Source organism: Triticum aestivum, chromosome 2A, assembly GCF_018294505.1.
Source record: "Triticum aestivum cultivar Chinese Spring chromosome 2A, IWGSC CS RefSeq v2.1, whole genome shotgun sequence".
NCBI lineage: Eukaryota > Viridiplantae > Streptophyta > Magnoliopsida > Poales > Poaceae > Triticum > Triticum aestivum.
Genome location: NC_057797.1, coordinates 520,061,519 through 520,085,435, shown reverse-complemented (window position 1 = coordinate 520,085,435; position 23,917 = coordinate 520,061,519). Strand labels below are relative to the sequence as shown.

At 41.4% G+C, this 23,917-nt stretch overlaps 1 protein-coding gene across 1 annotated transcript; it reads left to right on the top strand.

Annotated features, from left to right (window-relative positions):
* Positions 1-15,048: 15,048 nt before the first annotated feature.
* Positions 15,049-16,603, top strand: LOC123185487 (peroxidase 72). The gene is made up of 3 exons (XM_044597362.1): positions 15,049-15,559; positions 15,675-15,840; positions 15,937-16,603. Exons 1-3 carry the CDS (start codon positions 15,116-15,118, stop codon positions 16,350-16,352), a joined length of 1,026 nt encoding a protein of 341 aa, XP_044453297.1. The 5' UTR covers positions 15,049-15,115; the 3' UTR covers positions 16,353-16,603.
* Positions 16,604-23,917: the final 7,314 nt, after the last annotated feature.

Below are 23,917 nucleotides of genomic sequence, written 5' to 3'. Positions count from 1 at the left end.
TAATAAATATTGGGCGAAGAAAGCACAGAGGGGGGCCACCCACCATCCACGAGGATGGGGGCCATGCCCTACCCCCTGGGTTTCGTGGTGCTCCTGGATGTTATCTTGCCTAATGCGTTACTCTGTTCTTATGAACTTAATACTCTAGATGCATGCTGGATAGCGGTCGATGTGTGGAGTAATAGTAGTAGATGCAGAATCATTTCGGTCTACTTGTTGCGGACATGATGCCTATATACATGATCATGCCTAGATATTCTCATAATTATGCAGTTTTCTATCAATTGCTTGACAGTAATTTGTTCACCCACCGTAATACTTATGCTAGTTTGTTCACCCATCATATAAATTTCCAATCTATTTTACTTTGTAATCTTTATTTTCCAATCTATATCATAAAAATACCAAAAAATATTTATCTTATTATCTTTATCAGATCCCACTTTCATAAGTGACCGTGAAGGGATTGGCAACCCCTTTATCGCGTTGGTTGCGAGGTTCTTGTTTGTTTGTGCAGGTACTAGGTGACTTGCATGTAGTCTCCTACTGGATTGATACCTTGGTTCTAAAAAACTGAGGGAAATACTTATGCTACTTTGCTGCATCACCCTTTCCTCTTCAAGGGAAAACCAACGCAGTGCTCGAGAGGTAGCAAGAAGGATTTCTGGCGCCGTTGCCTGGGAGATCTACGCACAAGTCAAGACATACCAAGTACCCATCACAAACTCTTATCCCTCGCATTACATTATTTGCCATTTGCCTCTCATTTTCCTCTACCCCACTTCACCCTTGCCGTTTTATTCAACCTTTTTTTGTTCGCCTCCTTTTCGCTCGTGCTTGTGTGTTGGATTGTTTGCCGCGATGGCTTTACCAAATAGTTTTGATCCTCACCTTAGAAGGTTGGAAGAAATTGGAAACAACGTTAGAAGTTTTATGTCCTTGCAGTTTGAGCATAATAATTTCTTCATAAACGAGCTTAAAGAACGAAAAAGTTTTATGGGGTACATGAATAAAGAGCTCGATGATATGTCTAAAGAATTTTATGGTTTGAAATCTTAATAGCCCAAATTTCGGATAAGTAGACCACCTTAGTTAATAATGGTCACCAAACCAGAAGAACTAGACGATAATAAGGATGAAGATCCAAAAGTGATTGATGTGTCTCCTATTAAATCTTTGTTTTGCAATATGAATCTTGATAATGATGGGACAGGAGATGAGTCAACTTTAGTTAAAAGGCGTCCCAATGATTCAGAGTTTTTAGATCTTGATGCAAAAATTGGTAAAATTGGGATTGAAGAGGTCAAAACTTTACATAACAATGAACCCACTATTTTGGATTTCAAGGAATTTAATTATGATAATTGTTCTTTAATATATTGTATTTCCTTGTTGCAATCCGTGTTAAATTCTCCTCATGCTTATAGTCAAAATAAAGCTTTTACCAAACATATCGTTGATGCTTTAATGCAACCTTATGAAGAAAAGCTTGAATTAGAAGTTTCTATCCCTAGAAAACTTTATGATGAGTGGAAACCTACTATTAAAATTAAGATTAAAGATCATGAATGCTTTTCTTTATGTGATTTGGGTGCTAGTGTTTCCACGATTCCAAAAATTTTGTGTGATGTGTTAGGTTTCCGTGAATTTGATGATTGTTCTTTAAATTTGCACCTCACGGATTCCACTATTAAGAAACCTATGGGAAGGATTAATGATGTTCTTATTTTTGCAAATAGGAATTATGTGCCCGTAGATTTCATTGTTCTTGATATTGATTGCAATCCTACATGTCCTATTATTCTTGGTAGACCTTTCCTTAGAACGATTGGTGCAATTATTGATATGAAAGAAGAAAATATTAGATTCCAATTTTCGTTAAGGAAAGGCATGGAAGACTTTCCTAGAAAGAAAGTTAAATTACCTTATGAATCTATTATGAGAGCCACTTATGGATTGCATACCAAACATGACAATACCTAGATCTATTCTTGTTTTTATGCCTAGCTAGGGCGTTAAACGATAGCGCTTGTTGGGAGGCAACCTAATTTTATTTTTGTTTCTTGATTTTTGGTTCTATTTAGTCATAAATAATTCATCTAGCTTATATTTAGATGTGGTTTTATGCTTTTAATTAGTGTTTGTGCCAAGTAGAACCTTTGGGAAGACTTGGGGGAAGTTTTTGCGATCTTGCTGTAAAAAAACAGAAACTTTAGTGCTCACGAGATTTGCTGCCATTTTTTTACTGGAGAGTGCGACTAGGTTGATTCTTTTTGAAGATGATTAATAGAAAAATTCCTCACGTCCACCAATTTATTTAAGAATTTTTGGGGTTACAGAAGTATTCGAAACCTACAGATTACTACAGACTGTTCTGTTTTTGACAGATTCTATTTTTCGTGTGTTGTTTGCTTATTTTGATGAATCTATGGCTAGTATCGGGGGGTATGAACCATAGAGAAGTTGTAATACAGTAGGTTTAACACCAATATAAATAAATAATGAGTTCATTATAGTACCTTAAGTGATGGTTTGTTTTCTTATACTAACGAAGCTCATGAGATTTTCTATTGAAGTTTTGTGTTGTGAAGTTTTCAAGTTTTGGGTAAAGATTTGATGGATTATGGAATAAGGAGTGGCAAGAGCCTAAGCTTGGGGATTCCCAAGGCACCCCAAGATAAAATTCAAGGACAAACAAAAGCCTAAGCTTGGGGATGCCCCGGAAGGCATCCCCTCTTTCGTCTTCGTCCATCGGTAACTTTACTTGATGCTATATTTTTATTCACCACATGATATGTGTTTTGCTTGGAGTGTCTTGTATGATTTGAGTCTTTGATTTTTAGTTTACCACAATCATCCTTGCTTTACACACCTTTTGGGAGAGACACACATGAATCGTAATTTATTAGAATACTATATGTGCATCACTTATATCTTTTGAGCTAGATAATTTTGCTCTAGTGCTTCACTTATATCTTTTTAGAGCAAGGTGGTGGTTTTATTTTATAGAAACTATTGATCTCTCATGCTTCACTTATATTATTTTGAGAGTCCTCTAGAACAACATGGTAATTTGCTTTGGCTATAAAATTAGTCCTAATATGATAGGCATCCAAGATGGGTATAATAAAAACTATCATAAAAAGTGCATTGAATACTATGAGAAGTTTGATACTTGATGATTGTTTTGAGATATGAAGATGGTGATATTAGAGTCATGCTAGTTGAGTAGTTGTGAATTTGAGAAATACTTGTGTTAAAGTTTGTGATTCTCGTAGCATGCACGTATGGTGAACCGTTATGTGATGAAGTCGGAGCATGATTTATTTATTGATTGTCTTCCTTATGAGTGGCGGTCGGGGACGAGCGATGGTCTTTTCCTACCAATCTATCCCCCTAGGAGCATGCGCGTAGTACTTTGTTTCGATAACTAATATATTTTTTGCAATAAGTATGTGAGTTCTTATGACTAATGTTGAGTCCATGGATTATACGCACTCTCACCCTTCCACCATTGCTAGCCTCTCTAGTACCGCGCAACTTTCACCGATACCATAAACCCACCATATACTTTCCTCAAAACAGCCACCATACCTACCTATTATGGTATTTCCATAGCCATTCCAAGATATATTGCCATGCAACTTACCACCGTTCCATTTATTATGACACGCTTCATCATTTTCATATTGTTTTGCATGATCATGTAGTTGACATTGTATTTGTGGCAAAGCCACCGTTCATAATTCTTTCATACATGTCACTCTTGATTCATTGCACATCCTGGTACACCGCCGGAGGCATTCACATAGAGTCATATTTTGTTCTAGTATCGAGTTGTAACTTTTGAGTTGTAAGTAAATAAAAGTGTGATGATCATCATTATTAGAGCATTGTCCCATGTGAGGAAAGGATGATGGAGACTATGATTCCCCCACAAGTCGGGATGAGACTCCGGTCGAAAAAAAGGAAAAAAAAAGGGCATAAAAAAAGAGAAGGCCCAAATAAAAAAAGAGAAAAAAAAGAAATGAGAGAAAAAGAGAGGAGGGACAATGCTACTATCCTTTTACCACACTTGTGCTTCAAAGTAGCACCATGATCTTCATGATAGAGAGTCTCCTATTTTGTCACCTTCATATACTAGTGGGAATTTTTTACATTATAGAACTTGGCTTGTATATTCCAATGATGGGCTTCCTCAAAATTGCCCTAGGTCTCGTGAGCAAGCAAGTTGGATGCACACCCACTTAGTTTCTTTTTGATCTTTCATACACTTATAGCTCTAGTGCATCCGTTGCATGGCAATCCCTACTCACTCACATTGATATCTATTGATGGGCATCTCCATAGCCCGTTGAGACACCTAGTTGATGTGAGACTATCTTCTCCTTTTTTTCTTCTCCACAACCACCATTCTATTCCACATATAGTGCTATGTCCATGGCTCACGCTCATATATTGCGTGAAGATTGAAAAAGTTTGAGAACATCAAAAGTATGAAACAATTGCTTGGCTTGTCATCGGGGTTGTGCATGATTTAAATATTTTGTGTGGTGAAGATAGAGCATAGCCAGACTATATGATTTTGTAGGGATAACTTTCTTTGGCCATGTTATTTTGAGAAGACATGATTGTTTTATTAGTATGCTTGAAGTATTATTATTTTTATGTCAATATTAAACTTTTGTCTTGAATCTTTCAGATCTGAACATTCATGACAATAAAGAAAATTACATTGAGAATTATGCTAGGTAGCATTCCACATAAAAAATTCTGTTTTTATCATTTACCTACTCGAGGACGAGCAGGAATTAAGCTTGGGGATGCTTGATACGTCTCCAACGTATTTATAATTTGTTATTATTCCATGCTATTATATTAAATGTTTTGGATTTTTAATGGGCTTTAATTTACAGTTTTATATTATTTTTGGGACTAACCTACTAACCAAAGGCCCAGTGCAAATTGCTGTTTTTTGCCTATTTCGGTGTTTCGCAGAAAAGGAGTATCAAACGGAATCCAAATGGAATGAAACCTTCGGGAGAGTTATTTTTGGAATAAACGTGATCCAGGAGACTTGGAGTGGCTGTCAAGAAAGAAGTGAGGAGGCCACGAGGTAGGGGGGCGCGCCCCCACCCTCGTGGGCCCCTCGCAGCTCCACCGACGTACTTCTTCCTCCTATATATACCCATATACCTCGAAAACATCCAGGAGCACCACGAAACCATATTTCCACCGCCGCAACCTTATGTACCCAAGAGATCCCATCTTGGGGCCTTTTCCGAAGCTCCGCCGGAGGGGGAATCGATCACGGAGGGCTTCTACATCAACACCATAGCCTCTCCGATGATGTGTGAGTAGTTTACCACAGACCTTCGGGTCCATAGTTATTAGCTAGATGGCTTCTTCTCTCTCTCTTTGGATCTCAATACAAAGTTCTCCTCGATTCTCTTGGAGGTCTATTCGATGTAATTCTTTTTGCGGTGTGTTTGTCGAGATCCGATGAATTGTGGGTTTATGATCAAGATTATCTATGAACAATATTTGATTCTTCTCTGAATTCTTTTATGCATGATTTGTTATCTTTGCAAGTCTCTTCGAATTATCAGTTTGGTTTGGCCTACTAGATTGATCTTTCTTCCAATGGGAGAAGTGCTTAGCTTTGGGTTCAATCTTGCGGTGTCCTTTCCCAGTGACAGCAAGGGCAGCAAGGCACGTATTGTATTGTTGCCATCGATGATAAAAAGATGGGGTTTATATCATATTGCTTGAGTTTATCCCTCTACATCATGTCATCTTGCCCAATGCGTTACTCTGTTCTTATGAACTTAATACTCTAGATGCATGCTGGATAGTGGTCGATGTGTGGAGTAATAGTAGTAGATGCAGAATCATTTTGGTCTACTTGTTGCAGATGTGATGCCTATATACATGATCATGCCTAGATATTCTCATAATTATGCATTTTTCTATCAATTGCTCGACAGTAATTTGTTCACCCACCGTAATACTTATGCTATCTTGAGAGAAGCCACTAGTGAAACCTATGCCCCGCAGGTCTATTTTCCATCATATAAGTTTCCAATCTACTTTACTTTGCAATCTTTATTTTCCAATCTATATCATAAAAATACCAAAAATATTTATCTTATTATCTTTATCAGATCTCACTTTCGTAAGTGACTGTGAAGGGATTGACAACCCCTTTGTCGCGTTGGTTGCGAGGTTCTTGTTTGTTTTGTGCAGGTACTAGGTGACTTGTGTGTAGTCTCCCACTAGATTGATACACTGGTTCTCAAAAACTGAGGGAAATACTTATGCTACTTCGCTGCATCACCCTTTCCTCTTCAAGGGAAAACCAACGCAATGCTAGAGAGGTAGCATTGGTTTACTTGGTGGAAGATCATATGTCCAGATCCTTTATTCATATTAATACCCCTCTGATTATGAACATGAATATGATTTGTGAGTAGTTACGTGTTCCTGAGGACATGGGAGAAGTCTTGCTATAAGTAGTCATGTGAATTTGGTATTCGTTCGATATTTTGATGAGATGTATGTTGTCTTTCCTCTAGTGGTGTCATGTGAACATCGACTACATGAAACTTCACCATTGTTTGGGCCTAGAGGAAGGCATTAGAAGTAATAAGTAGATGATGGGTTGCTAGAGTGACAGAAGCTTAAACCCTAGTTTATGTGTTGCTTTGTAAGGGGCTGATTTGGATCCATATGTTTCATGCTATGGTTAGGTTTACCTTAATACTTCTTTTGTAGTTGCGGATGCTTGCAAGAGGGGTTAATCATAAGTGGGATGATTGTCCAAGGAAGGGCGGTACCCAAGCACCGGTCCACCCACATATCAAATTATCAAAGTACCGAACGCGAATCATATGAGTGTGATGAAAACTAGCTTGACGATAATTCTCATGTGTCCTCGGGAGCGTTTTCCTTTATATAAGAGTTTGTCCAGGCTTGTCCTTTTCTACACAAAGGATTGGGCCACCTTGCTGCACCTTGTTTACTTTTGTTAATTGTTACCCATTACAAATTACCTTATCACAAAACTATCTATTACCGATAATTTCAGTGCTTGCAGAGAATACCTTACTAAAAACCGGTTGTCATTTCCTTCTGCTCCTCATTGGGTTCGACACTCTTACTTATCGAAACGGCTACGATAGACCCCCTATACTTGTGGGTCATCAACCACTCAAAATATTATTTATCTCTGTTTCAAAAATCGAGCTCTGGCACCTCTGCAAATCACTGTTTCCCTTTGCGAAGGTTTATCTATTTACTTTTATGTTGAGTCATCATCCTCTTATTGAAAAGCACCAGTTGGAGAGCACCACCGTCATTTGTATGCATTTCTATTAATTTACATTAAGTATGACTGTGACTGGATCTCTTTTACCATGAATTACAATTTCCAGTCAGTCCTTGATCTTCAGGGGTGCTCTGCATTTATGTTTTGCGGTCTCAGAAAGGGTAAGCGGGATACCATCTTGTTATATCATATTCTGATTGTTTTGAGAAAGTGTTGTCATTCAAGATTTATTATTATTGCTCGCTAGTTGATTATGCCGTTGATATGAGTAAACTTGGTTAGTTCATAATCTTTGCTGATAACTTGAGCGCTGGCTTTACATATTCACAACAACAAGATCAAGCAGAGTTTGTAAACGTTTTTCTTTATCACTTTCAGTTTATCAACTGAATTGCTTGAGGACAAGCAAAGGTTTAAGCTTGGGGGAGTTGATACGTCTCCAGCGTATCTACTTTCCCAAACACTTTTGACCTTGTTTTGGACTCTAACTTGCATGATTTAAATGGAACTAACCCGGACTGACGCTGTTTTCAGCAGAATTGTCATGGTATTATTTTTGTGCAGAAATAAAAGTTCTCGAAATGACCTGCAAATTTACGGAGACACATTTCAGAATTAATAAAAAATACTGGCGAAAGAATCAACACCAGGGGCCCACACCATGTCCACGAGGGTGCAGGGTGTGCCCCTGCCTCGTGGGCCCCCTGAGGATCCACCGACGTAACTCCAACTCCATATATTCATGTTCGGGGAGAAAAAAATCAGAGAGAAGGATTCATCGCGTTTTATGATACGGAGCTGTTGTCAAGCCCTAATCTCTCTCGGGAGGGCTGATCTGGAGTCCGTTCGGGGCTTCGGAAAGGGGAATCCATCGCCATCGTCATCATCAACCTTCGTCCATCACCAATTTCATGATGCCCACCGCCGTGCGTGAGTAATTCCATCGTAGGCTTGCTGGACGGTGATGGGTTGGATGAGATTTACCATGTAATCGAGTTAGTTTTGTTAGGGTTTGATCCCTAGTATCCATTATGTTCTGAGATTGATGTTGCTATGACTTTGCTATGCTTAGTGCTTGTTACTAGGGCCCGAGTGCCATGATTTCAGATCTGAACCTATTATGTTTTCATGAATATATGTGAATTCTTGATCCTATCTTGCAAGTCAATAGTAACCTACTATGTGTTATGGTCCAGTAACCCCGAAGTGACAATAATCGGGCCACTCCCGGTGATGACCATAGTTTGAGGAGTTCATGTATTCACTAAGTGTTAATGCTTTGGTCCGGTACTCTATTAAAAGGAGGCCTTAATATCCCTTAGTTTCCAATAGGACCCCGCTGCCATGGGAGGGTAGGACAAAATATGTCATGCAAGTTCTTTTCCATAAGCATGTATGACTATATTCAGAATACATGCCTACATTACATTGATGAACTGAAGCTAGTTCTGTGTCACCCTATGTTATAACTGTTGCATGAGGAATCGCATCCGACATAATTACCCATCACTGATCCATTGCCTATGAGCTTTTCACATATTGATCTTTGCTTAGTTACTTTTCCATTGCCACTGTTACAATCACTACAAAAACTACTACGGTTACTTTTGCCACTGTTACCACTACTTCCATATTACCTTGCTACTAAATACTTTGCTGCAAATATTAAGTCTTTCAGGTGCAGTTGAATTGACAATTCAATTGTTAATACTTGAGAATATTCTTTGGCTCCCCTTGTGTCGAATCAATAAATTTGGGTCGAATACTCTACCCTCAAAAACTATTGCGATCCCCTATACTTGTGGGTTATCAGCGAATATGAATGATCAAGGGGATTTTGCTTGCCTGGAAGCTTTGCTGAAAGGGGCTGGTCGTCAGGAGTGTAGTTGAACTCGGGAGCAGCGTCGGTCTCGGGGTCTATCAGAGCGATGAGGGGGAAGGAACAATGAATATAAAGCAAACAAATGCAACATGATGCATGACATGGCAATATGTTGTGTTAGGGGTGACCTATTGCAGTGCTACGCATTACAGACGGAGCTGGAAAATATCTGTGGATATTTCCCCGGCTTTAGGCAGTTATCGGACAGATGAACCGAAGGGGGAGGTTCCATGTTTTCTGTGTTGGAGGGACGTGACAGGTATGTGGATAGCACATTCGGATTCGTCATATTCTTCTGATCAACTTTCATATATAAATTATTTTCATCTGACTTACGGTTTATTTTATATGATTTTTTAAAGTTTAATAGAATTTCTGAAATTACTGGATCTAATTTAAATCGAAAATATATTAAATATTAAATTCTATGGGAACACAAAAGTGTACCCGGAGATGTGCTACAAAGGCTGACACTGGGCCCAGTCAGCAATGGCTGACTGGTGGGACCACAGACTGAGTCAGCAGTCAACTATTGACTAGTTGATTGGTCAACCGGGGTCAACTTCGACCCACCTGTCATTGACAGACACTTAACACATTTATTAATTAATCCTACAGAGTTTATTAGAGGAAGGTGGGACCCTACTGTCAGTGGGGGTTTAGTTACTAAACTACCTGGCTAAATTACCCCGGGCCCACTATCGGTGAGACAAGGCTGGGTTTGAACTTCGGCGCGCGCCGGCGACCACACAGCGCCGGAGGTGCTCAACACTCGCCGTTCGGCGGACAAACCACACACGGTTGATCGTGTTCGAACGTAGGCCTTGAGCCTCGCGTCCAAGGGTGTTTACCACTTAGAGCATGGGGATCACTCTTATCTTTGTATGCATTATTCTAATACTCCCTCTGTCCCAAAAATAAGTGACTTAACTTTGTACTAAAGTTAGTACAAAGTCGAGTCACTTATTTTGCGACAGAGGGAGTAGTAATTTGTTGAGCATTGTATATGCATGATGTTTACCTTCAAATAGGAGTACCTAGTCATCATCTCTACTGTGTTGGTTGCTTTATGTTTGCAATATAATCTCGAAAGATTCCCGAGATACTTCATTATCACTTTATGATATGCTGAGCTTAATGAAATGATGTTACATGTTATTAAAATTATGATTTCCTTTGTGATCGAAGGTTCGTTCTATTCTAGCATTCACACTTCATAAATTGTTTATTTTATCATTTACCTACCCGAGGACGAGCAAGAATTAAGCTTGGGGATGAGGATATGTCTCCACATATCTATAATTTTTGAAATATTAATGCTATATTCACATCAATTATATATGGTTTGGGTGCACTTTTATATTATTTTAGGGGCTAACTTATTAATCTAGTTCACAATGTCAGTTCCTATTTTTTGCATGTTTTTGTTTCACAGAAAATCCATATCTATGAAGGTCCAAACACGATGAAAATTTACGGAGATTGTCTATGGAAAACATGTGATTTTTTGGAGAAAGAATCAACGCAATATTGTGCCTGAGGGCCCCACAAGCGAGACCGACGTGCCTACCCCCCAAGGCACGCAGGGTGGGTTGTGGGCAGCCCTTAGGTCGGTTGGAGCACTTCTTTCGTCGTAAGAAGGCTAATTTCTGGAGGAAAATCTCGTGGGAATTTCAGCCCAATCAGAATTATAGTTCTCCGGCTATGAAACAAACGGTGAAAGGCCATAAAACACAGGTGAAAACAGAGGAGAGAGAGATAAAGATAGGGAGAGGGAGAGGGAGAGAGAGATCTAGGGGCTGTTTGGATTGCAACCCTCGGCAGCCAAACCAAAATATTGGTCATTGACCAATCCTGGCTTCCCATTTGGATGGGAACCAATATTTTGGTGCGCCCAGCCCACTCCATCTTTCCTAGTTCAACTCGACGCCAAAAAATTGGCAAGTCTGGGGCGGCCAAATGCTGCGCTAATAAATTGGCTAGCCAACGATTGGCAGGGCTCACATAGGTGAGAACCGAACAACCTCCCAATCTCGGAGGGGCTCTCGCCCCTCTGGGCACCATGGAGGCCAAGGACCAGAGGAGAGAACCTCTCCCCATCAAGGGGTGAGGCCATGGAGGAGCAAGCCGGAGGGGAGGCTCTCTCCCATTGGCGCTGGAGTGCCACCAGGGGAACCATCGCCCATGGTGACCGTCTTCATCAATGTCGTCGTCTTCATGACCTTCCTCATCTCTTTTCAGTGGTCCACTCTTTCGCAACCCACTGTAATCCCCTAGTTGAACATGGTGTTGTTGTGCTATGAATTATTATCCAATGACTTGGGTCATCGCTATTGTGTTTGAGTAGATCTTTGTAGTTCTATGAGTAATTGGTGAATTGATATGACTGATTTCATTGCTTAGCGTTGTGTTGTTGTCCTTTGGTGCCCATCATATGAGTGCGCGTGTGGGTCACACCATAGTGTTAGTTGTATATTGATAGGACTATGCATGCATGTGGCTGCGGGAGTGCCTAAAACCTAGCCCGACCATGGAAACTGATACATACGAGACTGAGGGGGGCTAATTTATCTTGATGTTATGGTTGGATTTTACCTTAATAAACTTTGGTATTTGCGGATGCTTGCTAATAGTTCCAATCATAAGTGCATAGAGTTCCAAGCAAGGGACGACATGCTAGCAAAGGCCTCTCCCACATAAGAACTTGCTAACTATTCCCTCTGTCTCATAATATAAGAGTGCAGTGTCAAAAATGCTCTTATATTATGGGACGGAGGGAGTAGTAAATTGCCTATGGACAACTCTACACACCCTACCACCATTATTGCACACTCTCTATTTGTATTATATCGTAATATATTCTATCTTTATTTAGGAAGCACCTACCTTTATGTTTATGATCTTGCAAGGCTATCCCTTTATACCCGCTTCGTAGTTTTATTTCTCGTTTCTAGATAAAAGCAAACACTTGGTGTACGTAGGGTCGTATCAATGGCAGATAGGACTTGAGAGAATATTGTTCTTACCTTTAGCTCCTTGTGGGTTCGGCACTCCATTCTTACCACTTCCATATTTGGAAAGTGCTACAATAATTCCTTGCACTTGGGGATTATCGGGGGCGTGAAGAGGTATTGCATAAAAGTATGAGTAAGACAAAAGATATTGCAAACACGGTGACATGGTGATGTTTTCCCAAGGTTCAGGTAGTTAGTGCTATCCTACTACTCATTGGTGTAGGTTTGGACACAAAGTCCTAAGACCACAAAGGTCTCGACAATATGGCCTAGTAAGAGCTCACTAAGCACTTGCTCACCTATGCCACCAGGGTAAAGGCCAAAGATTCACACGAGGTTGATTTTAATGAAGAAGGCGATCAACAAGCCTTGTACAAAATCTTGATTCCTTCACATATTAAAGGCTCTAAAGTGATTCCTAACCATCTAGGGGACACACACCCTACAAAAGTAACAAGCAACGTAAAATTACTTGGATGAGGTCGTCAAAAGATCTTCAGTCGACTCTCTCAAGAACTTATAGGATTTCCTCTCTCACCATGATAGGCTTGAAGCAAATAGAGACAAAGAACAAATAAGAGTTTTAGAAAGGGAGGAGTTTGGTCTTCAATCTCTCAAGATTCTGCTCTTAAAGCTCTCTCAGAGGCTCTAAAAAGCTCACATCCAAGGTCCATTTACAGAGGAATAAAAAATCTAACTGTTACCTAGATGTCCCAAAGTTTTCCCTTTGTACTACCAGAATCATATAAAATTTGGACGACATGGGGGAAAACTAACATTGCTGAAAGTGGGTTGCACCCGTAGGTATCAGGATATAAGTCAAGTGTCTCGAGGATCCAAATATCCGAAGCTAACTGAAACAAAAATCTTGAAGGTACATGACATAAAGGAAACTCATTTCCGCCAGAAAGGGAGCATGCTTAGAATCTAAGAACTGGAGATAATGATTCTCGAAGGTACTCTGGTCAACATAGCAATCGTCATAATGGAATCGGTGCAGAAACAAATAAGTTACCTGATAGAACTTTGCTCATAAGCACAGGACATGTACTAAGACGTCGGGCTCAAGCTAATTGAGAGGTGCTCGAAAGTGTCGGAAAGAGTTAGACTCAATGGTACTAGAGCTAGTAGAGAAGGTCTTAGCTAAAACAAAGTTTAGCGGTACTGTAGAAAATCTCGATGGTTCCAAAGCAATCTTAGATAAGTAGGCCCGCATAGTAGAAAGACTTATTCAATATAGGCTTGGTAGTATCGGGTAGGAAATACTTAAAAGCACCATGGAAACAAAAAATTTGAGGAATTGAGTGAAAGTTGTGGAAAACATGAGATTAGATTTAGTATCTTGAGATAAAGTTCATCCCTACTTAATTTGCATGTGCCCATATTGATAGTACATTGTCTTTGAAGTCAATGAGAATTCTGGATCTACTGAAGTCCTATAAAAGTATATACTATGATCTTCCTCTTCTTGCCAATGAGGTGTTCGATGAATTGTCCCCAAGGTAAATTGTTTTCCCTTCTCTCACTTTATCACCATTACACACTGAATTTGCTCATAGGAATTTGCCGTGTGTGTAGATGAAGAGGCTATGGGAAGATTTCTTCGATGACACTTGTTGAGAGGAATAAGAAGAAAATGAGGATTTTGAGATGGAATTGTTCATGATCATTTGATAGGAGAAGGGGAGGAGACCGCGATGTGGTCGTCCATCATGATAGGCTAGATGGACATGCAAAACTTGCCAATAATTACGTTGTGCCGAACCCGGTGTATATGTAGAAACTCTTTAGGCATCAATGCACATGATCCCTTTGTGTGCATTGCGCAAGCTGTGGAGCGGCATGATCCTTGGTTCGAGTTGAGCGAAAGTTCATCGATGAAGTAAACCTTCGTAGTTTGAGAGCTTGCATATGAAATTGTAACTACCCACATTCGTTAGTACATTCACGTTGGGAAAGATGACATCCTTGAGGTGTGAATAGATACGCAAAAATAGGAATGAAATATTTAAACCCACTGATGAAGATACTGTGAGGTTTATGGCTATAGGTGAAGCGGGCGGTTGGCCATGGATGATGTGGTCCATTAATTGTATGCATTAAACATGGAAGAACAATCCTACATCATATATCATGGACAATACATACAACCGTGTGATGATCTAACCATCATTGTCGAAGCAGTTGGATCTGTGGATTTGGCATTTGCACTTTGAAATGCCTGACTGTCACAATGCCCTCATTGTCCCGCGGACATCTCTTACATTTAAAAGGCTTGCTACTGGTCAAGCTTCACATTGCAACTATGTTGTCAGCGACCACGAATACAACATAGACTACTAGCTTGAAGATGGCATCTATTCTTTATGGGGCATATTTGTGAAGACAATTCAATATCCGAAAGGCAAGGGTTCTTCCAACAGTTGTAGCATGTGATATTGAACAAGGCCGGCAAAAAAATATTAGGTAGGTGAATTAAGCTCTTTCTAGCTGCCATGCTAAGGGACTTACTAGATGCATGCCATGCCATCTATTCTTAGAGAGCTTCTGGTGCCTTTCTCACCGGTGCTGTGTCTTCTTATGTACGTGTGCCCGAACCGAATGTGCAAAGTGCATAGGTTGTACTTACTCTGCAAAAGCTCCAATGGAGGAGATGAGAAGAGTGCTGGAAAGGCCATTACCGGCTCCCTCAAACTCGTCAGGATAACATTATCAGATTATTACGATAGCAACTTAATTTCTCGTCATCCCGTTGCATATGTGTGCAGTATGCTTCTATAAATAACTAAGCAATCCTCTTAACTCCTCAATCAAGCCAACACAGAGTAGCTTGTTATTGATCGTGCCATCTCTACTGTGAGTGTGATCGAGCTAGTGATCAAACGCGAGAAGATGGCGTTGCACTGGAGCGGCGGCCTCGCGGTCGCCGTCGTGGCGGCGCTGGCCGTGTCCGCGCTCTTCCCGGCGGGCGCTGCGGGTCACCCGCCGCTCCCAGGCCCGTTGGTCCCGCAGTTCTACGAGCACACGTGCCCGCAGATGCAGGCGTTGGTGGGCGCCATCGTGGCCAAGGAGCACGCCAAGGACCCCCGCATGGCGGCGTCCCTGCTCCGTCTGCACTTCCACGACTGCTTCGTGCAGGGCTGCGACGCGTCGGTGCTGCTCGACGCCGACGGCAGCGGCAGGTTCACCACCGAGAAGCGGTCCAACCCGAACCGCGACTCGCTGAGGGGCTACGAGGTCATCGACGAGATCAAGGCCGCCCTCGAGCACGCCTGCCCACACACCGTCTCCTGCGCCGACATCGCCGCCGTCGCCGCCAGGGACTCCACCGTGCTGGTATGCAGCAATCCATCCAACACACTAATAGCAACACAATGTGAGCATTGTTTTCTTTCTCAAAAACGAATGTTGATTTGCCTTGATGAACTTTACCCGGTGGCCGGTGGAGCAGACGGGCGGGCCGGGCTGGGAGGTGCCACTGGGGAGGAGGGACTCGCTGACCGCCAGCTTGAGCGGCTCCAACAACCTCATCCCTGCTCCCAACGACACCCTCCCCACCATCACCGCCAAGTTCCGCAACCAGGGTCTCGACGTCGTCGACCTCGTCGCGCTCTCAGGTATACACGCATGTCGCAGGTGTTTGATTTGATTGCCATTCCGCATGGCCGCATGCAAGTAACATGTGGTGTATGCAAATGCAATGAACAATCCAGGAGCACACACCATTGGCGACTCGCGCTGCGTGAGCTTCCGGCAGCGGCTCTACAGCCAGAACAAGGACGGGCGCCCGGACCCGACGCTGAACCCGGCCTACGCGGCCAAGCTCCGCGGGCGGTGCCCCCGGTCCGGCGGCGACCAGATCCTGTTCGCCCTCGACCCCGCCACCCAGTTCCGGTTCGACAACCAATACTACAAGAACATCCTCGCCATGAACGGCCTGCTCAGCTCCGACGAGGTCCTGCTCACGCAGAGCCACGAGACCATGGAGCTCGTCAAGAGCTACGCCGCCAGCAACGAGCTCTTCTTCGACCACTTCGCCAAGTCCATGGTCAAGATGGGCAACATCTCGCCGCTCACCGGGCACAACGGCGAGATCAGGAAGAACTGCAGGAGGGTCAACCACTTCTAAACAGACCGAGGGACTGTTCGAAGCCGGTGATTTCGTCGTGCTTCAAGCTCCTTGATTTGCAATGTTTCTTTCAAGTACTGTATGTGTGTGATTATTGCATTTCCTTATTCGTGTTGCACCGTAAAATGGTTGCGATCGTGTTTGTTCCTCTTCTTGCACTGCTTGTTGATATTCATCTGTGCGACGTGCTGAACTTGTACCAAGAAATGATCCAATAAAGTGCTTATGAGTTGTCCACATTCTACAACATATACCCCATCTGTTTTAAGATATACTCCCTCCTTTTCTAATTATATGACAGCGAAGTGTGTAGTGAAAACGCTGATTCGATGAAAATCTGAAAACTTGGGACCCAATCCGTTGGATCTTTAACACAAGGCGCAGATGAGATGTGGGTTTGCTAACCAGCCACTTACGGCTATTTTTTATATAATCCCCTGTCTTACCCATGGGGTAGGAAATAATACTACCCACAATTTCGCCTTATCCATTGTCACCTCCCCGGCCATGGCGCTGCTTCCGTCCCCCACTGCGACGGCCGATGACGGGGCCTCCCCTACCGCGACGGCCTACGGCGGAGACGAGCCGTTCCCCATCGGGATGACAGACGACGGAGCCGTCCCCTACCGTGATGACCTTCAGAATATTTTTGTCTGAATATTCATCAAAATGGCCATGGTGGAATTTTGTTTCGCAGTGCAAGAATCTTGTTTCTCACGGCATGTTGTTTGCTCCAGTTTACTGCATAGAAGTGATGTTAAAATCATTGCCTGAATATTTGTACTGAAGCTGACTTGTTGGATGCATTTTAGATGACCTTGTATCTCTGAATAGCTGTGCAGGAATGTTGTTTCTCATGGCAAACTGTTCCTTTTTACTAGCTACAATTAGACGGGGTAATAAGCCACAAGGGGTTAATTGGTTAATTCTGATTCCTGTTGGTTGTAGCAGATGGCTTAGTCAACTCTGAATTTAGCAAGACTGAGGATGTTAACCACCAGTACATACATGGCTTGTCGCTTCTAGCCGTCTGAATGTTATCTCATGAATTCAGTTTTCTCTGAATACCACCAGTACATATTTTGGCATCACTGGAAGTACAAATATACAGAGATAACATCAGCGCATGAAATTCAATACACCAGTACTCTGAATCCTTTTGTGTTATCCATGGCACTGAAATGACAGAAAAGATTTCTTAAGATTTATTGTACAACAACATTCATTCAAATATTTTTGTAGATCCACACTGATTCACGTGCAGCAAAAGAACTAATTCCTCCGTTCCTAAATATAAGTGTTTTTTAGAGATTTCAATATAGACTACATACGAATGTATATAGACATATTTTTTGGATTGTAGATTTACTCATTTTGCTCTGTATGTAGTTCATATTGAAATTTCTAAAAAGACTTATATTTAAAAATAGAGGGAGTAGGATTTATATATACATCTACATTCATTTAGTTAAAGCAAAACATTAGCAATTTCTATGTCAAACACCAACAAAACATCGATGAACTTTTTTTTTAGTTTTTTATAAAAATCGATGAGTTTTTTTTTTAAATTTTGTGCACCTTTTCAAATTCGTTATTTTTTAATTTGAAATCATTTTTTCAAAATCCATAAACATTTTAAAATTCATGAATTGTTTTGATTTTTTTTCTTCTTTCCATAGTATTTTCCAAAAGTCAATAGTCGACTGATCAATTGGGGAGCTCCTGTTCGGCGCCTTAAGCGCCCGAACAGGCAGCTGTCGCCCGCGCGCGCCACCACATGGGCCGGCCCAGGAGACCTGCAGAAAAGAAAAAGCAAACTGCGAGGAAAAAAAGCACACGCTTAAATAGGGACTAGCAAAAAAGTCCGTGCGTTGCAACGGGAGAAAGAAAATACCACACGGCCCTAACACAATAACCATGACTCAAGACCCCAATAGGTCCGTCCTTATTTATTTCAACATGTCATCTTACCAGTCTTGCCATTTATCCTTCTTCCCGCTCTCGCCGATGGACATGCATGGTTATAGATGGTTTCTTTTATCTCAAATTTGTTTTTGTTAAGGTGTTCATTTTCAATTTGAATCAGCATCAGTACAAAAAAAGACAGATCATCCACTACTGATTAATGTTCCATCCTAAACAACATTTAAAAAATTAATGACATGTGAAACAACATCATGTTCAGATTCAACATATATTTACAGCATAACATGTTAAAATTGGAGTTAGGGTTTAAAAGACATGAATATTTTTACAGCATTTGAATTTGTCCCTAAACAGCATTTAAAAATGGTTAACGGATAAAACTAACATCATATTCATATTGTACACATTTTTCTAATCAATTTTCATATATAACATTCTAAAATTGGAGTTACGATTTAAAAGATACGAATATTTGAAAAAAAAAAAATTGAATCTATGAAAAAGGTTATTATCTAGACGGACTGTTTTCTGAATAAATCACAGGGGGTTTTCTGAATAAGTCAAAGAGTTTTCTGTTCCCACTTAAAATAGGACTGCTGGTTAATTAACCGAAACTTTAGGGGGTTTTATGCTAAATATGAAACATTTTTCTAGTCTCACTTAAGTTGGGACCACGGGTTGATTTCACGAAAGTGCAACGACTTTTTTGTAAAATGTAGGCGACGGACAACCAAAAGTGATCGCTACTTCTTTCCCTACTATATATATACTAATAAAGCACGGAGTGCTTCTGGTCGTACGTCGTCGCACATTTTACAAAAAAGACCATGTGGTTTGGGGTATTCAACCCGCAGTCCTTTTTAAGTGGATAACGACCACGCTTGCGTCCCCGACTCGACCCCACGCCCATGCTGCTCCTCGCTGTTCGCGGCGGTCCGGTGGCTGCGCTCCGTGATGCGGAAGCTGAACGGGGAGAAGAGGGGCGGGAGCAGGGGTGGGGAGGGAGAGGGGTGGGGACAGGGAGGAAGATGGGTGGCGCGGGTGGAGGCGGAGGAGACCGCGGCGGTGCGGGGCGAGGTAGAGGAGTGTTGCCTCGACAAGGCAGATGCTCGACGACTTTAGCGGGCGAGCTGGGCTGAGCCAGTCCACGCGGCGGACGAACGGGCACTACTCTCGGTCGTCCTCCTCCAGACGACAGGCGATGCAGGAGGTGGCGGCGGGTCGTACAAACGGATCGAGGCGGAGGAGCTCGAGGCCGACAGAGAGGTTTCCGGCAACGAGAGCAGGGGTGCTGCGGGTTGTGATCCATGGCCACTTCCTTCCCTGGAGAAAACGGAGATGAGAGAGAGAGAGAGAGAGAGAGAGAGAGAGAGAGAGAGAGAGAAGGGGGGAAAAGCCCAGAGAAGAGGAGTAGACGGTTGGCCTGCGTGAGGCGGCTCTCCCGACGGCAGACGAGGCAGGAGGCCGCGGATCCGGCTGCTCCGGCGTGGATCCGGTGGCGCGGCGGACGGATCGAGGCGGAGGAGCACGAGGCCGACGAAGAGGTGGCCGAAGATGGCGGGCCGGGTGCTGCGGGGGTTGTCAATGGTGAAAATTGAGAGAGAAGGAGAGGGAAAAGCCGAGTGAGAGGAGGAACAGGGGCGGCTGCTGGCTGGCCTGCTTCAAACGGCTCGGGGCACCATCTCCGGGTGCGGTTGGAGGAGGCACCTCACGCGAGCGAGGGAAGGGACGGCCTGGGCGGTCACAAGGGACGAGGACATGCTCTCCTGCTCTCATGGCCAAGGAAAAAGGAAAGAACTGAAAGGTAGGAGAAGGAGAGAAGATAAGGTTGGAGGAGGGATAGACAACGGTGGGAGTTTGGGGTCAGATGAAACGCGTCATTTGCGCGAGATGGTCGGTGGACACCCGACTAGCCTCTGGACACGAGAACACTTGATTAAATTGACCAGATTTGGTAATAATAAAAAACTAGATAGATTAACTACTAGGAGGGACACGCTCCATTTACCAATAAAATCGCTTGACTGTCGCCATCCATGCATTTTCTCTCTCTGAATATACATTTTTGTTTTCTTTTTTAAAGTTGGATTTGCATATATTTGTGTTTTTTGATGTACTCATATTAACTACATAGGTCATGACACACACGGCAGAAATATATATGCCTGGCGCCCAATAAAGTAAATACATAAATTATCTCTGTGCTTTGTTGATTCCAATTTATACGAGTGCATAGTAAACCATTCGTGTCAAAACATAGACATTTACATGTCATAGCCACCGAGTTAATTATTTTTAATGAAGTTGTTATTTCGTATGAAGAAGATGTCATGCTTGATATCCTGAAGATGGTCATGTTGAAGGTGGTTCGGATGAACGTGGCAACCACCTTATACACCCTTTTGACCCAAACATTGATGCTATGAAGAAACAAGAAACAATTGCATCCAGACAAAATTACTTTGAAAATGTTGGATATGCGACATTTTTATTGCCTGATGTAAGTGCAATGGTTAATCTTCCCGTGTGGTATGCTTTGTTACTAAACATTGACGGAGTAAAGTCAGACGAATAACATGGTGTATATAGCAATGCACTTACTTTAACTTCATGTTACTGTTATCTAAATTGCTTCAAGGGAAAATATGATACTCTAGCATGCATACTACGCATATATTCTGATGCTTATGTCCAGCGTAATCCAATTTTAATAAAGCGTTCACTTTCTTAAAATAAATAAAAATCCATGTTTTTTCTGAAAAGTAAAAAATAAGAAATATCTAGAGACTATTCCATGAGCCACTACTCTTCTATCAGATGAAGAAAGCTAAGGTGGCTTCTTAACATTCAAAATTCAGACTCAAAAAGTAATAATCAAGGTAATCTTATTATGGACGTTTATCATAACTGAATGTAAAAAATGGAAGTAATAGCACATGAATCATGTTTTGCGAGTTTTTATGCCCGTTGCAACGCACGGGCATTTGTACTAGTTATTATTATTAGGGATAGATTAGAACACTAAACGTGAGTGTAGATGCCCACCAGCGTTAACCACAAGGACATCCTTAGTTCGCTGATTACTAATGGAAACTGATCGTATTTAAGCATTCATTAAGTACAAAACCTAAACATATACTAGTATTATATACTCACTATAATTATATTTGAATAAAGAAAACATAAATTTGAAAAGGCATTCACAATAAACATGAATGGAAAAAATAACAATTTTCAAAAAGGTTTGTACCAAATTGAAAAACAATTGACAAAAATGAAAAATTTCATGAATTTTAAAAAGAGTTCATCGAATTTGTAAAAAGTTCATCAATTTTAAAAAAAATCAGAATTTCGAAACACTTCATAGAATTTTAAAAAAAGTTCATCGAATGTGGAAAAAAGTTCATTGAATTTGAAGAAAAGTTCATCGATTCTGAAAAAGTTCATTGATTTTATTAAAAACTCATCAATTTTGAAAAAAGGTCATCAATAGTGAAAGAAAGAAAGAACATCAATTCTGAAAAAAAGTTCACTGATTTTGGAAAATAAATCATGAATTTGAAAAGTAGTTCATAGATCTTGAAAAAAAGTTCATCGAATTTTAAAAAACATTCGTTGAATTTGAAAAATATTCATCAATTTCGAAAAAAATCATCAATTTCGAAAAAATGTTAATCGATCTTGAAGAAATGTTCATTGATTTTGAAAAAAAAATCATGAATTTGAATAAAAAGTTCACACATTTAGAAAAATAAAATTAATGATAGAGAAAAACTGAACAAAACAGTTCCAGGAAAAAAAATAAAGTTCCGTGAACTGTAGAGGATAAATAGAAAAAACAATGTTAGTCTCCACCAGTGGCGTAGCTAGGGAGTGGCCAGGGTGGTCCATGGACCACCCTGGAATTTCCCCATAGCTTGTATATAGTGTAGTAAAAAAATATTTCTTTAAAAATAATAAAGTTATGTAAATATTTCTATTGATGGACCATCCTGATTTATTGGGCTGACTACGCCACTGGTCTCCACAATCAATCAGAATGGCCTAGTGGTTACTACGCGTTGCTCTGCATAAAACGGTGTCTAGTTCGATTCCTGCAATCACACCTTTTTTTGAATTTTAACAAGAAAGGAAGAAATAGTTAGACGGGTCAGCCCAGTCGCGGGAGGGGGTGTTTGCTGCAGGCGCAAAATTGGCATGTAACGGGCGCCTGCAGCCCTAAACAGGGAATGCCGTAATGGGCGCGGTCAATTGCGGGTCGAGCAACTAGTTAACGAGCGTTTCTTCGGAAGCCTCGCAACGATCAGCGGCACTTGACGCGCTCTCAGTCATTCATCACGTGTCGTGCTTTGGGCGCTCCCTCTGAATTTATTTTTTCCACACGCGTTCTCAGATTTTTAACTGTTTTTTTAATTTTTCCCAACGTTTTGATTTTTCATCGGTGTGTCTTAGTTTTTTGATAAAAAAATACAAAAAAAAAATTGCGCGAAAAAATGTGTTTTCCTTTTTCTTTTTCCTTTCGCGAGAGTCACAGTTTTGCTTCGCGAGGGTCACGGCCGTGCCTCTCGGAAACGGGGAAAAACGTATTTTCTGTTTTTTTTTCACAAGAGTCACGGTTTTGCTTCTGTGAGAGGCATGGTTGTGCTTTCTCAAGAGTCACGGACGTGCCTCTCGGAAACGGAAAAAAACGCCTTTTCTGTTTTTTGCGAGAGTCGCTGTTTTGCTTCCGCGAGAGTCACGCATCTGCCTCTCGAAAACGGAAAAAACGTGTTTTCTATTTTTTTTCTTTTGCGATAGTCATGGTTTTGCTTTCATGAGAGGCACGGTTGTGTTTTCGCGAGACTGATGGCTGTGCCTCCTCGAAAACAGAAAAAAAACGTATTTTTTTCTTTCGTGAGAGTCACGGTTTTGCTTCCGCGAGAAGCATGGTTTATGATTTCGTGAGAGGCACAGGCGTGCCTCTTTCAGAAAGGGAAAAACCCGTACTCTCGGTTCGGTTTTTTCGTTCGGTTTTTTTCATGAAAATAGTTTGTCAAAATCTTTCAATAGGATCTGATTTTAAAGATCTCGACGCGAGGAATCCAACATTGAAAGTGGTTCGATATTTGAATGCATGATTTAAGAGATAGTACGTTTTGAATAAACGGATGTACGAAAAAGGGAAAACTCTCAGATTTCAACGAGTGGCGCACATACAACACGTCACTTGTCGCAACCTAAGAAGTTTGGAGTGATCTTTACAACGAGTACTCCTCAACTAGTGATTTCGGAGAATCCACGAAATCACTAGTTAAGGAATACTCGTTGCAAAGATCACTCCAATTTCCCTAGTTGCGACAAAGTGGCGCACATGCAGGGCGTCACTTGTCGCAACCTGGAGTTTTCCCTTTTTTCGTAGACCCGTTTATTCAAAACATTTTATCTCTCAAACCGTGCGTCCAAATCTCGAACCGCTTTCACTATTGGATTATTCGCGTCGAGATCTTCAAAACTAGATCCCATGTTGATAGATTTTAACAAAAAAAAATCATGAAAAAAACCGGATGAAAAAACCGAACCGGGAGCACGTCTTTTTTCTCTTTCCGAAAGAGGCACCCTGGTGCCTCTCATGAAATCACAAACGTGCCTCTCGCGGGAAA

Excerpts from the sequence above, each read along its gene's own strand:
- LOC123185487 (XM_044597362.1), top strand. The coding sequence starts at position 15,116 with ATGGCGTTGCACTGGAGCGGCGGCCTCGCGGTCGCCGTCGTGGCGGCG. Across the intron at positions 15,560-15,674 it reads CCAGGGACTCCACCGTGCTG|ACGGGCGGGCCGGGCTGGGA; the intron begins GTATGCAGCAAT and ends CCGGTGGAGCAG. Across the intron at positions 15,841-15,936 it reads CGACCTCGTCGCGCTCTCAG|GAGCACACACCATTGGCGAC; the intron begins GTATACACGCAT and ends TGAACAATCCAG.